This window comes from Manduca sexta, chromosome 26 (assembly GCF_014839805.1).
Source record: "Manduca sexta isolate Smith_Timp_Sample1 chromosome 26, JHU_Msex_v1.0, whole genome shotgun sequence".
Lineage (NCBI taxonomy): Eukaryota > Metazoa > Arthropoda > Insecta > Lepidoptera > Sphingidae > Manduca > Manduca sexta.
The window spans coordinates 6,697,293-6,714,513 of NC_051140.1; the positions used below are offsets into that span (position 1 = coordinate 6,697,293).

At 33.2% G+C, this 17,221-nt stretch overlaps 1 protein-coding gene across 1 annotated transcript in view; it reads right to left on the reverse strand.

The window, feature by feature from the left end:
• The window catches only part of LOC115450193, a gene marked incomplete in the record, with an annotated part of 177,766 nt that overhangs the window by 48,064 nt on the left and 112,481 nt on the right, over positions 1 to 17,221 (reverse strand). Inside the window, 1 exon segment of the mRNA XM_037443107.1 lies at positions 2,047 to 2,180. Coding sequence (XP_037299004.1) covers positions 2,047 to 2,180 — 134 coding nt within the window.

Sequence of the window (17,221 nt, forward strand, 5' to 3'; positions counted from 1 at the left end):
AGGTTTAAAACAAACAGGTACAAATACACCATCTATTATCCGTAGTTAGCGTCACCGGAATATTACTTTGTTGTGGATCGGATACGGCTGGAAGCTGATAAAGTAACTTGGCCTTCAATTTCATAAATATTCTCAAAATAATTATACCTAGTTTTACCAATATATTTCTATTGAAACTGGTCCACGTAATAACGATTCTCCTTGGCATAATGACATTGTCCCGTCACTCATAAATGTGGTTATAAGTTAATTTTATTCACAAAGATCGGGCCGATTATTTTATCGGGACGATAGTGTCGAACGTATATAGACGTATGCATTTTAACACTCTTTACATTAGAGCGACATGATAAAACAGCAACGAGAGATTTACCGGTCCTTAACGCTTAGTTTAGTCTGTGTGAACCGTAACAAACGATAATAGACAAAAAAGTCGGTCCGATAAATGCGAACTCACGTCAAAATGCTTGTAGATGACATAACAATGACAAGACTATTATCTATTAAGGCGTAATAATATACCTTATTGGAAAATAATAGTACGAACCAGTAGATATTTTCGAGCAACGAAAGGATGATGCCAAAATTAAAGAATTTTCCCGCAGCTTTACTATAAAACGGAATATCTAACAATCTTCAGACTAAAGACAAAAGATTCGAGCCCATTCATTTATCAAGCGTAGACGTGCCGTCACGTCTTCGTGACGTCAACTGACGTCCCGGGCGGGTTGCAACAAATCCTCGCTGTTTTATATGTAATTTTGTATTTTTTATCTTTACGTCTACCCGAGAGAGATAAAATCGAGGATTGATGACATCGTTAGGTTGCCTAACTTTGATTATTTATTACGCGACATAATTTTACGTCGCAAATTACTAATGATAATGTTGCTTTAAAATAGTGAGCTACTAAAAGTCTTCAAAATGATGTATTATACATAATATATAGTATATTACAATTTAACATGTATAAGAATTAACCTTACATCAAATTATTACTGGATATTGCTTATTCTTCGGCACTATTACTCACAAAATAAATATTACAACACCGAAAATTCTTTACATAAATTCTCATCATAACATGATGCTCAAGTGTAATCAATTTTATCGCTTGTAATCAGTTTAATTACGCGCGTTAATTAGCCCAGCACTTCCGCGGCTGCGTCAGGGGGCTAATGTCAAGCTTGATCACGTATTGTTAGAAATACGCTACGCAAACGTTTCAGATTATGTTGGTACGTCATTTGAGATTATCGATACGATTATATGTAACTAGTGACAGATTTGTGATAGATGTGCCTTTTTCCGGAATGAAAATAGCATTTATCAGGTTAATCCTGAATTTTGTCTAAATTTAAAACAACAATTCTAAGATTATATAGGGCGGGAATTGGCATGATCGTCATACAAAATTTCGCGCTCATGCGATAGTTACTCAATCTATTGTAAAATAGCAAAATACCGATGTAATTATACTTCATATTTTGACCGAATCATATTAGCATATTTTCTGTAAATATGTTATTTTTATATTAATATCTAATGACGCTGTGATATCTAGTCACACGGACGTTTCAAATAAGATAACTTATTATCAATTGGTAATAACTTTTGGAGCACAGATGTCCTATAACTAAATATACTGTTTAGTGTCTTTGATTTATACAAAATATTTGTATCATATAGGTTATTATCGAGCACAATTTATGTGTGATTTTTTATTAAACATTATTTTACCAAACGTCGATTTCCAGGTGATTGAAGGCTTAATGAAGAAACTTAAAAAAGTTACTGAATATAGATACACTTCGTCGTGTCGACGTACCATGTGGTTTCCTTTTCCCACTATGTTTATCCACACGATTTCAAGCTATTTGCTAGGGTCTCCATTAGTGATCGAAAATGGCTTGAAAAACGAGATTATATGTACCATAATTATATCATTTATTTGAAAAATTCTACGTACTAGGATTTCGTTTAGTGATCGAAGATGGCTTGTCGAAATGACATTACAATATCTACCATTTATTTGAAAATTCTTACGTCTCGTCCGTTTAGCAGCCATGTTAGATTTGCAGGAGGATCTGCGGGGGGCGAGGAACATTGCGCGCGAAGAGAATCGCCAGATGCGTACCAGCCCTTCTCCGCTTTGATAGATGGCTTCTCTGGTGGTAGTTCTGTGAACAAAAGTAATGGGTTAACGTTTATAAAAATATTTTTGTGTATTATTGTGTTTGTGTTGTTATATCCAAAACGTTTGCTATGAAACTAGTATTGTATAATCACACCGCGCATTTGTCTGCGGCTAGGCAGAGATGCATTCAGATTACCCACTTCGTGAAGCGCGTTCAATCCCATGATGTGATAGGGCCCGGGCGAGTCTATCGCCATATTAGTAAGAAATTCAGATAAACCCAAATATTGCTTTGCCCGGCTTGGGAATCTAACCTGGAACACCTCAGAGATGTTCGTACCACGCACGCAATGCAACTATACCGTCAAAGCAATAAACCATGAATATTATAATAACATGAATTTTAAAATATATAAATATTAGACTTGGTACTGGCCAGATAGAATTAAATTTATCTTTAAAAGATTTTCTGGGTTATTTTTAGACATATTATAATTATAATTGGTCACATTCACCACCACATGTTATACTTAACATAAGATGTTGTTATGTTTTATCCTTTTTGTCTGTTTTAAATTTCTACTTATATATCTAAATAATAATAGTAACAAATATTATTAATTTTGCCGCTGTACCAATATATAAATTTGCATACTGTGGTCTCCTATAATTGAAGAGGCACGTCACAATGTTAATTGTGCAAATATTACGACATTGTATTTATTATATGCCGTGTATCCTTTGTTGGAGGTCCTTAAATAAATAAACTAATATTATAAATACGAAAGAGTGTGAAAATGTTTGTATGGTTATGTATTTGTTGGAAGTATTTAAACGTAGAAATAACTGAATGGATTTGGATGACATTTAGCACATGGGTAGACCATGCCATGGATTATCACATAGGCTACTTTTACGCCATCATTTACATTAGATTACAATAAAAATGTTTTCTTTTATTATAATCTGATTTAAATAGATGGTGTTGCAGTATTGAGGTTTTGTAACGGAATGGTCTTTTTACGCGGGAAGCCACATGTACGTTAACTGGTTAAAACTGATTAACATTTGTATGCTATTTTACGCGTTCAATACTGTGGGTCTATATCGATGATAGAAACTATTTTTGTCTATTAAATATATGAAAATTCGGGTTTTCGTGTAAGATAAATAAAGTGGTATTTTATTTTATTACAAAATAAACTACAATAAATCATACAATCATTTCACTTATATAAATAGTTTGTTACCCAACCACTCTTGTTTTAAAACGTATAATGAACTCTTGAGTGACAGTTATTTAGAAAAAATCACGCGATCGAAGCCACGAGTATAATTAGATATTATTAGAAGGATCGAAAATGAGAAGCCATCAAAGTAATTATCTCCAAGTTGTAAATTCTTTTAAAAAGATAAAATCCCCGACTTATCCGTGTTTCGAATTGATTGAACATTTTCTTAAATATTACAAAGTGGATATAAGAGTTTTTATTGACTTTTAAAACAAATTTTCCTAACGAAAATATCTTTATTAAGACGCCTTTATGATTTAAAAGTATTTTAGTAAGGTAGAGCAGTCCTTAAGTGAATTCTTATTAAAATAACCTCTAGAGAGGCCGAACATGGATTTCATTTTAGGATCAATGAACAACCTAGGCCGTACACATTCACCAAAATGTGCGTAAGTGCCACAGCGAATCGTGAATTTGTGGTTCTTTTTTTCATTTTTTGTTGCCTTAGCCTCTTAATAATACCGGTCTCCATTTATTCATCACAAGAGGCGAAGAGGATTTGAGGAATAATTTAGTAATAAATCCTAAATTACGTGTACAAAAACGATTAATTATCAACATAGTTCATTCAACAAAGAATGGTAATAATCAGAAAGTGAAAGAAATAATATCGGCCCGATATCTCCCATTAATACTGATACAAGAATCCAATAAATAACAATTCTGAAGTCACGTACTGCCTGCCGGATGATTGGTTATGGCAAATAAGTAGCTATTCGACGCCTCTGCGTATTCCCGAGTTTGCAAAAAAGGTGTCATGCAATTAACAAATCATCCAAAAGCCTTTGATGTCGCGTTCGAATTATAATTAGGTTTTTGGAAATGGTCGACGTTTAATGGTCTGTGTTTTGGAACGTTCGTTTCGGTTCACTCGAGGAATTCAATTAGATTTTGAGGAGTTTCCAATCACAGTTTTGCTGTTTGCTCTCCTTCAGCGTCTAGATTCGACGTTTTTAGATATAACTAAATTAACAACGATATGGTTATACATTTTACAGTTACGTAATATAACAGTTATATTCAAATAGATATAAATCACAGAAAAATATATACATTAATATTATTTTTAAATATACATAATATGTACTATACGAGCATAGTTATAGCAATGAAATGAAATGAAATGATTTATTTGAATCTGTAAAATGTTATACATTATTTAGATTCCGTCAATATTAACTCTACCACCAGTTCGGAAAGCAGTTTTCACCAGAGAAGAACGGGCAAGAAACTCTGGTACTACAATTCGCAATAGAAGACTTTTTAAAATCCTATAATCATCAAACTTCATTGCGTACCGTTAACCACAATCTCCTACAATTATAAACACATCCTTCATACACAATCCGAGCACCTCCAACAGAACATTCCAACCAAGTTAATTAGCGTATAACAATAAACGGCCACACATTCAATTCGAAACGGCCGGAATATTTTCCGGGCAAGCTGCAATGAAAAATTCTTCGCCGTTCCGCGTCACTCGTCAGTCTCCTCGGAAAAAAGTAAAACATTGCCCCTTGTTGGCTCCAACGAACTGGCAAAGTCAATACACTCAACACAAGTGGAAAGCTACGCTAACGAGCCCATCACGCGCCCCGGGACTCATGGCAAATATTATTCTGACTCGAGGCAGTTATTTCAAGTCGACGTGGAGGTAAATTGAAAAACGTCTCTCGGATTCTAGATGTTTAACTTTGTCCGGCTAATTGCGATTACAGTTTGGTGTTGGATTATGCTTGATACGTGTTTTTATAGGAAGTTATCTTTGGTAGAGTAATTGGCGTTCTTATCTAGGTACTCTGTTTAAGAATTAGTGTCTATATACCAGTGGCGAAGGGTTAAAATTTTCAAAAGGTAACCCGAGGCGAAAAAAATACCTTGGTTAAAATATAGTGACAAATAACAAAAACTAAGAGAAACGTAAATAAAACAAAAACGGAAGCAGCTAGCTAATCGGGTTGCATGAACGCTTCACCACTGCTATATACTTTTGCATAGTAACAATAAAAACTAAATACTCAAGAATTTAATTCTACATACGAATTGTATTATAAAATAAGTTTGGAGTTGGTTATTTATTTCGGTTCGTCACCGAAATAATCTGCCATAAGACATAACAAGGTCTTTCAAAGTGACTTATGATCTTAGGCTATAAGTAATAGCGCATAAGGTTGGGTTTTAATAACACCCAATATGTTTTTAGTTTATTATCGCGTGCAAGCCTTACTATTGAGTAACAAACCTCAAAAACAATACAAATCTCTCAATACTAACTTGTGTAATAAGATTTATAGAGTATTTAAGCGAAATCCCGACTCCAGAGGACTTAGTCCAAGTTCTTAATGGAAGTAAAATTAAACAATACGTTTTTGCCCCGAGCAAAGGAATTTAATCTTTAAACAGTTTGGTATAAGTTATTTATTAATTGTTTATGTGTTTTTATTTATCATTTAATTTTATTTCCATAGTACCTAAGAACAATGGAGGAGGGGATGGATTCTTTTTAACTGATTTTAACCGAGTTTTGAAAAAAGAGGTAGTTCTTTAAGCCTTAAATAAACCACCAAAGAAATAATAGTTGTAATCTGATAAATTATAAATTACAAATTGACGATTGGTCGAACCGATGACTGGAAGTTATTAATGTTGAAAAAATCAACGCACACATAAACAAAATAAAGACGTACATTCAAATTAATGTATTTTTTTCCTAAATATCACTTATATTAAACCAATGAAGGTACACAATGATACCGAAATAAGGAAAGCCCCTTTAGAGATTTCTATTATGTTGGTTTTATTTGTGCCTTTTAGTCAAGGTGGTCTCAAAACCCCACTTATTTAGAATTGTCTCATCTCGTATAAGGTTGAAGAAGATTGTCGGATATTAAACTAAATTCATCTTCATTTATTGTGGAATTTTCCGACTTCAAAAAAGGAGGAGGTTCTCAATTCGACTGTATGCTTTTTTTTGTGTTTGTTACATCAGAACTATTGATTGGGTGAATCGATCTCGATGATTCTTTTTTTATTGGGAAGTTGGTGCTTCCCGTGTGGTCCCATATAAATTTCATTGTTTTTGGACCATTGACTTCGGAGATACATCAGAAAACTCTTAAAATGATGCCAACTATGATGTACTCAACGTATACTGATTTTAACTAAAACAAAATAAACATTAGACATTAAAATTGCTAGTTAAGCTACATACAATACATCAACAAATAGACGAAAACATTGTTTAATTTTTTCTGGGCACCGACTCCAAAATTAGTAAACTGTATATAGGTAATGGTAAATATTTTTTTTTTTGTTTTTAGTGGTTTTTGAAGGCGATATAATTTTTTTTTTAAACACATTTTTTTTGTCACACAAAATCATTATAAGCGAGCGATTAGCAAGGAACCTTCAAAATTAGGCTTCCGCAAGCAATTGTTACCATGTATACAATTTTGTCAAGCTGGCTTCTTTATACTATACTTCTTAAGTGTTTTTTTATTGTTTTCAATGGCGCGACGAGTTTGCTCCTTGCCTGATGGTAAGCGATACGACCGCCCATAAACAGTAGAAACACTATCCAACACCTTGAATCATACAGTATTGATTGGTATTCCACTGCGCTCGCCATCCTGACACATGAGATGTTAAGTCTTATTATGTCCAGTAGTTACACTGGCTACAATATCCTTTAAACCGGAACACAACAGTGACTATACACTGCTGCTTGGCGGCAGCAATAGACCTTGGAATGTTACCTACCTAAGCGAACAATCACAACTGAGAGACCTACCAATAAAATTTCAACATCTTAAACAAATAAATAATTGTTACTCCATCGGAATCTAAAAGAATTTTAAGATATATTTAGCGACAAAGAGGACAAATCGGGTAAGGCAAAGACATCTTAAACCATACAGAGGAACTCGAGAGCCCTCCGCAATACTTCAAAAACAAATTCGCCAGGATAAAAAGTATTACGAATGTATTATGTAGATATAAACGGTTAGCTGTGAGCGGGGTTGAAGTTAGCTTATGGAAACAATGTAAGGGACAATATGCGTACAAGCTTGTTTTTACATGTGTATAGGAGTTATTGCGTTGTATTGCGTGAGACTGAATATTACAGAATGAATTATGGTCAGGGTGCCTTATTCCGTCTACGAGGGTATATCCGTCTTTTTGTAATCACGGGCGTTCTAATCGAAGGACAGCTTTTATTAGATACATAGAGGTTTTTTTTACTCTTTTATCCTTTTTATTATCGTTCGATTAGAATGCCCGTAATAGCCAAGGACGGATATGACCACGTAGACGGAATTGGCCTCCTAATCTTACAGTTTTTTTTTTAACCGGATAGTGTGTGTAGTCTGGAGATAAATGTTGATACTAGTATGAAATAAACGTGAACAAATAAAAAAATGTTGTATGGATGAGAGGTTGGATGTTTTACTTCAGATAATTATTTTATAAGTAACTTCTATTCCACGATAAAAAAAACAGCGATGGGCCAATTTACAAAACATTTAATAATGCTAACTTTTTAATCAGAAAAAAAAATATAAATTTATAGCTTATCTAAAATAAAAAACAAAACAGGTATGAAATTCAATATGAAAAAAAAATTGGATATTTACGGCGAACTTAGCATAACCCAATAACATTATCAAGAACGACTAAAATGCTTTTATCTCGCAATTTCACAAATTCGCCTAGCTCCAATTTATTCAATCATGCGACTGAATTTGCATTAATCAGATCAGTAAGTACTCGAATACGATTATTATTTAACACTAAAAACATTTTTCTACGAATTACATTTTGAAACTTCGTATCCTAAAGACTCAATCGAGAATTATTCAAATGTACCATTCACGAAAGCACTCAGCTCTAAAATATCAGAATAATTTATATTTTTTTTATATAGTCTATCGAGGTTTTTTTTATATGGAAAACGATTATCAGTGTGTCGTTATAATTCTAAATAGCTTGCGTTCGCGGAATAAGTCACACTATGCCCTTTTCCGGATTATAAAGTAGCCTGTATGCTATAATCTCTTTGCCAAACTGAACCATTTTTGGCCAAAGGATTTTTTTTATAAGCGCATGGATAAGCTACCCCACTGCACCTGGACGTAAGTAGATTAGGGTCATAGATTGTCGACTAACAAGAGATGATTACCTCTCGAACAGTCGACATAATTTTAACCGCTTCTTTTTGCATTTAACAAATATCTAAAATTATTAACATAAATTTTTATATCAATATACTTACACGGCGATAGCCTAGTTGGGTGTGGAACGGACTGCGGAGACGAATGTCCGCAGGTTCAAATCCCAAGGGCACACACCTCTGACTTTTCTAAAATCATGTGTGTATTCTTTGTGAATTTATCGTTCGCTTTAACGGTGAAAACATCGTGAGGAAACCTGCACATCTGAGAAGTTCTCCGTAGGAATTTCGAATGTGTGTGAAGTCTACCAATCCGCACTAGGCCAGCGTGGTGGACTAAGGCCTCATCCCTCTCAGTAGTAGAGGAGGCCCGTGCTCAGCAGTGGGCAAGTATATAATACAGGGCTGATATTATTATTAATATACTTACATAGTAGGATATAAATTGCTTTAAATCAAACATAATCCTTAATTCGTCAGTTATTTATAAATGTATTTTCGTCCATTAATATTATATGTTGTTTTTAAACTGAAGACTTATCGATACTAATATATAAAGCTAAAAAGTTTGCTTGTTTGATTACGCTTATCTCAGGAATTACTAGACCAAAATTAAAATGTTTTCATTAGTAGGAAGCTATATTACTCCTAAGTGGTATAGACTACTTTTTATACGGGGAAAATATTTATCCCGGAAAAACTATTTCATGCGAACAGAACTGCAAGCAAAAGCTAATACAATATAAATTGGATTAATTTATTCTCCTTATCTCTAAATCCTTTTTGTTAGCAGATTACTTTCACTACGTTTTAAATTCAATGAAAAATAACTAACCAACAAAAAAGGAATAAACCCATTTCTGATTAAGGATATAAAGCGAAGAAGATTATATAAATGCGTATTTACAAATACAAATACACTTCTAAGCAAAATGAAGGGCACTTAAAGCCTAACACGATTGGTATATTTCGCAAAATTTTTAACGTTTGTTGTTAAATATAAGACGATTTCACTTTACACATAAAAGAGATATTATCATGCGAAAACCTTTTTATCTAAAAGTTAAATCGTGTAATAAAAACGTTGATAAAAATGAAACATTCGCGGGATAGAAACTCATTTTGCAAACATAATCATAATAAAACACTCAATTTCTCATATCTAGTAAAGTAACAGGCAAATTTACACAGAATACTTTAACTTAATTCACTCATCAATTTTGTTTTATTATAAAATAGAGATTTAAGTTTTACAACGAGTTTCTATAATTTCTTATTCACTTTCATGGAAAGATTTAACTAATCTGATGAAGGTTTTAAGCAGCAATATATTTTAAGTAAACTAATTAGAAATTCTGAACAAAAATACTATTGAGCATTTTTTTATTTGTTTTAGTATCAAATTAAAATCTTAATTTTATCTGTTTTTATAATCGGAGTTAAAAATATGTTTTAAGCTTTCTATGTTTAATGAATGGAACGAACAGTGAGTGAACTACAATTTTTGGCAATTTTTATAATCGACAGTATTTTGGTAACCGAATCTCTAAACTAATTGGATTGAGGTTGTTCCTTTATTTTTCAATTTTTTAAATCCACTTTAATTGAAATATCGTATAACCCAATTAAATTTTATGGATCCATGATAGTAGGTTATGTATCGGTAAAATTTTAATGCTGTACATTCAGATATTACCTACAAATAGAAAAAGTAAGAAAATGATTTTATATAACAAGTAAGATTCCAAAATATTTTATATACAATAATAAAAATACATACAAATAATGTAATCTAATTATTGTAAAATTTACTTATCCTTAGTTTATACAAAATGGTGTAGAGATATATTATTTATCAAAAAAATCTGAAGTATATAGAACCAGATTCAATCAGATTAAAAAGTCAATTATCTCCAATGAGAGTAATTACCGTTAAATTATGTGTTACTCCGGCACATATGTGTGCCTTTCAACCAAATCCGTTCAACTGTTTCTAAGTTTACTTCTACAAACATCCAATCACTTTCACAAACTATCACTTGTATATTACTAAATAGTAACACTTCATAGGCTGTCAATTAAAGCCCATGTGAACATTTTTATGCGGCTTGCTGTGGTAGTCAGATTATTTAAAAAATAAATAAGCAAAATACGTGGTTCATTCGCTTAGCCCCCGTGGCACATGTCCATCGTGTCGGCGGACGCTAAGTCGACATGATAAGTGCGTGCGGTCGTACAACTGAATTTTTAACAAATAATGGTTTCGGGTAGTGAAAATAGTGCAAAATAAATGCTTTTTTAATTTTTGTTTGTAGATTGAGGTTGATTACAACAGAGATATCGAGCCAGTATTTTGCCGGTCTGTTTACATAAAATATATTTTTTAGTATTTATTGTGGAAATATATTTTGTAAAGCGCAAGCAATTTTTTTACAAGGCGAAAAAAGATTAAAATTAAAGTCAGGGCGTACTATACCGTCTTTTTGCAATTACGGGCGTTGTAATTGAAGGACAGTGTTCATGGCTTCATAGGTAAATAAGGGGTTTTTTGACTCTTTTACTTATACAGCTATCGAAGCTATCCTTCGTATAGAATGCCCGTGTTTGCTATAAGACGGATTCGTCCATATAGACGGAGTATGGGCCCCCTTATTTTATAATTCCATATCTTTAGAGTTACAATACTAGTATATTTTTTAATGTTTTTGTATATATTTTTTTATTGTTTTTGTACCAGTACTTGTTCACTTTTTGGCATAACATGTGCTACCTTGTTGTGGAAACTTTGCTGGAATGTGTGATATTTAATCTCTGTTTATTTTTTAACTAATATTGTTCTGTTAGTTTCCCGAATAGATATAAATAAATAAATATTATTAGTATCCATCTCAAGGTTTTTTCACTTATTCTAATTGCAAGTGGGTATTCAATTTGCATCTTTTATCGTGTGTATATTCTAATAACACAGGGGTTAGTTTAGTTATTTAAATGACCGCGGTACGAGTTGCGAAACGACGCAGCTCAGATTAACTTGTCTCACACAAAATTTATTAACTAACAACTTTTGATGTAGATAACTTAGTTAAACCTAACTTAATATAGATAGCGCGGAGACTACTAATGAGCTATACAATTTATTATACCGAGTAGAAACCTTTCAGAGTACAAACTAAAGATTTCGTAGAAACATTAACGTTATTGAAACTAAGGATTAAAAGGATTAATAATGCAACGCCTTTTTAATGTTCAACATGAGTTAGTACTATTAGGTATTGAAGATTAGGGGCCGTAGTCAAGATACCTTTCTGAAATCGTTAATGTTAACGCTATGGATGAGAATGACAAATCTTAGACATAGATTTATTGTGTTTCGATTCATCTTTGACCTACGCAAATTATGGATAACTACTTAACATACTATATCATCAATCAAACGTCCTCCTTTTGGATACCTAAAACTAAAAGTTATTTTGGATGAATATTATTGTCTACTTTTTAACACCCTACGAAGAGGTCTGTTGATATTTTTTATTTCGCAAGAACCTTCTTTGTTGTACGGTTAAGATTTTGTTGCGAACTACCCTCAACAAAAGTATGAAGCTTATTCTGTAGATGCAAACAATAAAATTAACATTATTATCACACGCGAAAACAAAGAAAAATCATAAAGCATGATTTCGTGTACGTGGTCTCTCTTGCGGTTAAAATTTTATACGTTTGTGAGACTTATTAAAGCCAGGGCCGAACTGAGGCTGCCACTTTAGCGTCATAACGTTCGTATTTCGCGTTTCATCATATTTCAGTGGAATGGGTAAAGGCGCGACGTTACTGGTGAAAAGGTGCCAGTAGATTTTGTAATTCAAATATGGCCCAGCTCTCAGGCACAGCGGTAAGCCAAAGCGGTATTTAAATATGGAATATAAGATCTGCGAAAATGTTAACGGTTTTATATTTTTAAAGATAGATAAGACAATTTTGAAATATATTTTTTTGAGTTTCATTTTAATATTTAATCTGGTATGAATATAAATGAAATTGTCTACGAGAGATGTCACGAAATTTAGAAAATAAATAGGTACGAAATTTTAGAGCATGTATAAAAAGTGTTTCATGCTGTAATTTTAGAAAAATACCTAAATTTTTACAGAATAAGAAGTGTCGTTATGATACATCTTTCTTTTTCTGGAAAAATGTATGTTGTGTTATCTAATTATTAATTTTTATTTTAAAATAAATAAATATATTTAACAAAATATCAGCAATAGCCCAATTCCGGCCAAGTGCTCAATTTATATTCACATTAATATAATATAACAGGCGTGTGTAACGCGATTTCAACTTGTTTAAGTACTACCACACCTGCCCAAAATTTCAAAGTAAAGCAATTTGCTCCGAGGGAAATTACGACGATATAACACCTAATCCCACTAATGTGTGATGTCAAAATATTTCCAAGAAAACCGAGCGATTATAAGTGAAACATTCGTATGAATTTTAAAGGGGTCTTTAAGGCTCGCTTTAAACGAGTCGGTGCGAACGGAATTTTTTGTTACTTTTTTAAATCGCGCTGAGTTAAAGCCAATTTAAGTTGATGTCGATAATAGTATACCTTCGAAATTTTATTAAATTGGTGTAATAAAGGGACAGTTTATTGACAGTGTGAGGTCATTAATAACGCCTTTGCTTAACTTTTAACGAATGCCATTTATCTTACAATAAGATAGCTCATCGTATACCCAATGCCAACTACATCATTATCAAAGATTGAACACACTCCAGTCCAATTTGTTTTGGCTTTCTCTGGGCCGGCGCCAACCGCTCTTGTCCAATCCTATCATACCATCTACGATTACACGTCCACTTTTCTGTACTAATACATAGAACAGAAATCACTTAAATGATCTGTGATCATAATTATAATAATTTACAATAATTTTTGAATTCGAATTTTTCAACATCGATGTAACGAAGTATCGATAATCGCTCAAAAAACAATTAAGAATATGGTGCACGGAGCCGAATCCGACACTGGCGTGCCATTTTCACGAACGGCAAACTTTATCGATAGCGTGACACTTAGATTAATGGAGCTTCCCACCTGGTTTTTTACGGTTGGCAAATTCGAAAATATTTAAATCCATTTTCTAAAACAAAATGGGACACGAATTACTCGTAAGAAAAAAGTCATAAAGCGAAAATGTTGTGAGAATGTCGCGTTAAATCGCGGCTAACAGTAGTTGGCAACAGCGTTGAATGTAAAATAGGTAAAATATCAAACTTAAGGTAACAAGAAAAACACATTTGTGGGTGAGAAACTTTCGCTTAGTTCGACGTGAATGGGCCGGCCGCGTGTCGACCGGTTTATGTTCGGAGTTTGATGGCCGAGCCCCGCGATATTGAATCCGGCCCTGGATTAATTGAATTTGCGAGTTGGCACAATGCGTTGGGTCGGCGTGGGTCGGTCGGGTTATTAAGAAATCCATTGTCGAAAGTTCAATAAAAATGTTATGTGATTAAGTTTGCATAAGGTGGAACGATGTATGATGATCGACTTTACGATTTTTTTTTACAGTTTTTTATGTTAAATTGTAAAAGTTTTGTAATTTTGTTATACTTTGGGCTGTGTGCTGATTTTGTTCTGAATATTCTTTGAAAGTTGTTATTCATAGCCGCCATCTATTTACGGTTGAATACAGAACTCAAGAATTGTATTCGCAACTTCGTTTATTAAAACTCACAATCGTCAGTGACGTGTGAATCCAAATCCCTGGGTTTAATATAAATCTTAAACTTTTAAATTGCTTTGCCACAGTCTTGCATTAAATTACGAACATTTAAATAGTATGCAGCGGGTAGTTTATTTCTTTTACTCTGTTTTAAAAACATTTAAACTATTAATGAATAAGTTGTAAATTGCCTTTAAGCTAATGGCCAGTTATATGTACCTATATATTTTTTAATGTAAATCTCTACATATTATAAAAAAAACCTACGCAACGGATTTATATGAAATTTGGTATAGAGATCGTTTAAGACCATGGGAAGGTTATAGTGCTACTTTCTATCCCGGGAAAATTTGTCCCGGGATTTTATCCCGGAATCACGCGATCGAATCCGTGAACAAAGGCTAGTGTGATATCAAGCTTTACCGTAAAGCTTGATAGGAATATAGACTATAAAGATAAGACATTAAATTTAATTTTCCCACAAATATAAAATAAGATACAAACACCACAAAACCGTCATTAACAAAATCACCCCCATCGTTCTTATAAATCCCACCAAACCGACAAAAATAAACCCGGCAAGAATCTCAAAAGCGTTCAATCAATCAACGGGTACTAAAGCCGCGGACACACAAGCGCATCGGCGCGCGATCATTCGTTCTCTCGAGCATATTCGATTCACGAGCGGAGTGATTTATAAGGGCGATTGCAGCTATCGTCTCGCATCGTCGAACGCGATAATCGATATTCACTTTTATTATGCCCCCGTCACCAGTCCGTGACGATTGCGCGGTTGCAACTTTTGCCGATAATATGAATCTACCGCGTCTGCATTTCATAGTTTGTCGCCTTTGTCATTCTTTGGTTGATTGTTTTCTTTCGAGTTCGTTAGGATTAATGAAATGTTAACGAAAGAAAATTGTGAATGTAATGGCACCGCGAATATTATGATCAATAGAGTTAATGTGATTAGAGAAAATATTCACACAGATATAAAGTGTCATGCAGAATGAGAATTATGACAAAGAAAAACGGTTAGAACAAAAAAATAGATGTGGTATTAATAACCACCTACTTTTTATGTCGGTTAATAAGACAATTACACACAGGAAAGAAACATATGATAAATTAATAAATAACCTTAAAATAAACTTATTATAACTTTATGGGACAAATGCAACACAATACATTGTTTAAGCGACATGGCTTGAAAACACGCGAAACTAAACTCAATACGACACGAGGCGTCGACAAGTTCGCGACAATATATTTCATATAAACTTTACGCAGGACCCGTGAAATGAAATTTGTAAGGGTTTCAAATGTATCCGCCAAATATTTTTTTCCCTTCGTCCTTATGTCTTGAAAATTTGCTATAATATTATTACATATTTTGCGGGTGTATTTTTTTCTTATTTTTATTGAATAAGGACTATGATATCTATAAATATTTATGAATTTTGCAGTTGTTGTTGTTAATTTTTTTTGCAATATAAAGTTTAATATATAGATTACTGTAACATAATTTATATGTACGCACAGTGAATACAATTAGTTAATCATCTATCTACTTTATAGTAATCATTTAGTAGACTCAGAGTTTCTTAAATTAACTTTCTAGACTTTTTTAAATATATGATTAATAGTAGACCTAATAAATAAATAAATATCTAATCAGATTGTATATTTAAGTCATCTTATAATACAGACGAATGAAATCACCAAATAATCGAATATATGTCAAATTAATAACCTAACTATTCAATTTTCATTTTTAATCTGTGCTGCTTCAAAACAACTGTTCGTATGAAACGAAGCGCGCAATGTGAACACTCCGCAGGGAAATAAACTAGATGTGAGTAGTTATCGCTCCAGTTTTAATAATAGATGTGACTTTACCGGTTGATATTATGACGCCATCCATGCATAAACGTGCAGTCGACGATCAAATGTCGTGTGATTGATCTAAACGCGGTTTATAGTTATTGGAACTGACTTTTTACATAATATCGTCCATATCTCTTCTTATTTCCTTGTTATCCGGAGCGTACAGGACAATAAACTATATACAGGATGAGAAATCCAGATCGAGCAACCTGATTTGTCCGGGACTAAAACCATCAAAGATAAGAGAAAGTGATTGATGTCAGATAGGCGGCCAGTCGTAACAAAGCTAATTTTTGCAACATGATCCATGAAGTATGCTGTATTGACTATATTGTGGTACCTATAATGGCAGGTTCGTGAGTCATTGATAGAATGCATCAAATATAGAACGACAGACTGATAGAGCACATCTGTTTTTGAGAAAGGCAACACCCACAAGGCTTCCACGTTGGGCTATCTAAATAATACAATTAAGGAGGACGTATGCGGTACTAATAAGTGCATTACATTTAACTCATTAGGGACGATTATACGAGACTATAGAATATATTTAATAATAATTTAACATTAGAAGTCTTTTCCAATTAAAATGTGAACCGGATTTGGTCGCCCAATGAAAATGTACACATATTGTTAATTCTTATTTGGTCTACTGTGATATGGGCCTGGAGCCTAATGCAGTGGCCGTCGTGAACTGATGTTGTTGTATGTTCTTGTATCTATAAATAAATAAATAAATAAAATAATATTAAATACTGAAAAGTATATGTGGTACTAGCTTTAGCGCACACATCAGCCACGTGAGTCTTTTTTCGGAAAGTGAAATGAATATTTAAAATTTCATATAGATGCAAGCAATAGCCTAATAGCAAACAGTGGCGATAGCCTAGTTGGGTGTAGAACGGACTGCCAAGACGAATGTCCGCAGGTTCAAATCCCAAGGGCACACACCTGTGACTTTTCTAAAATCATGAGTGTATTCTTTGTGAATTAATCGTTCGCTTTAAAG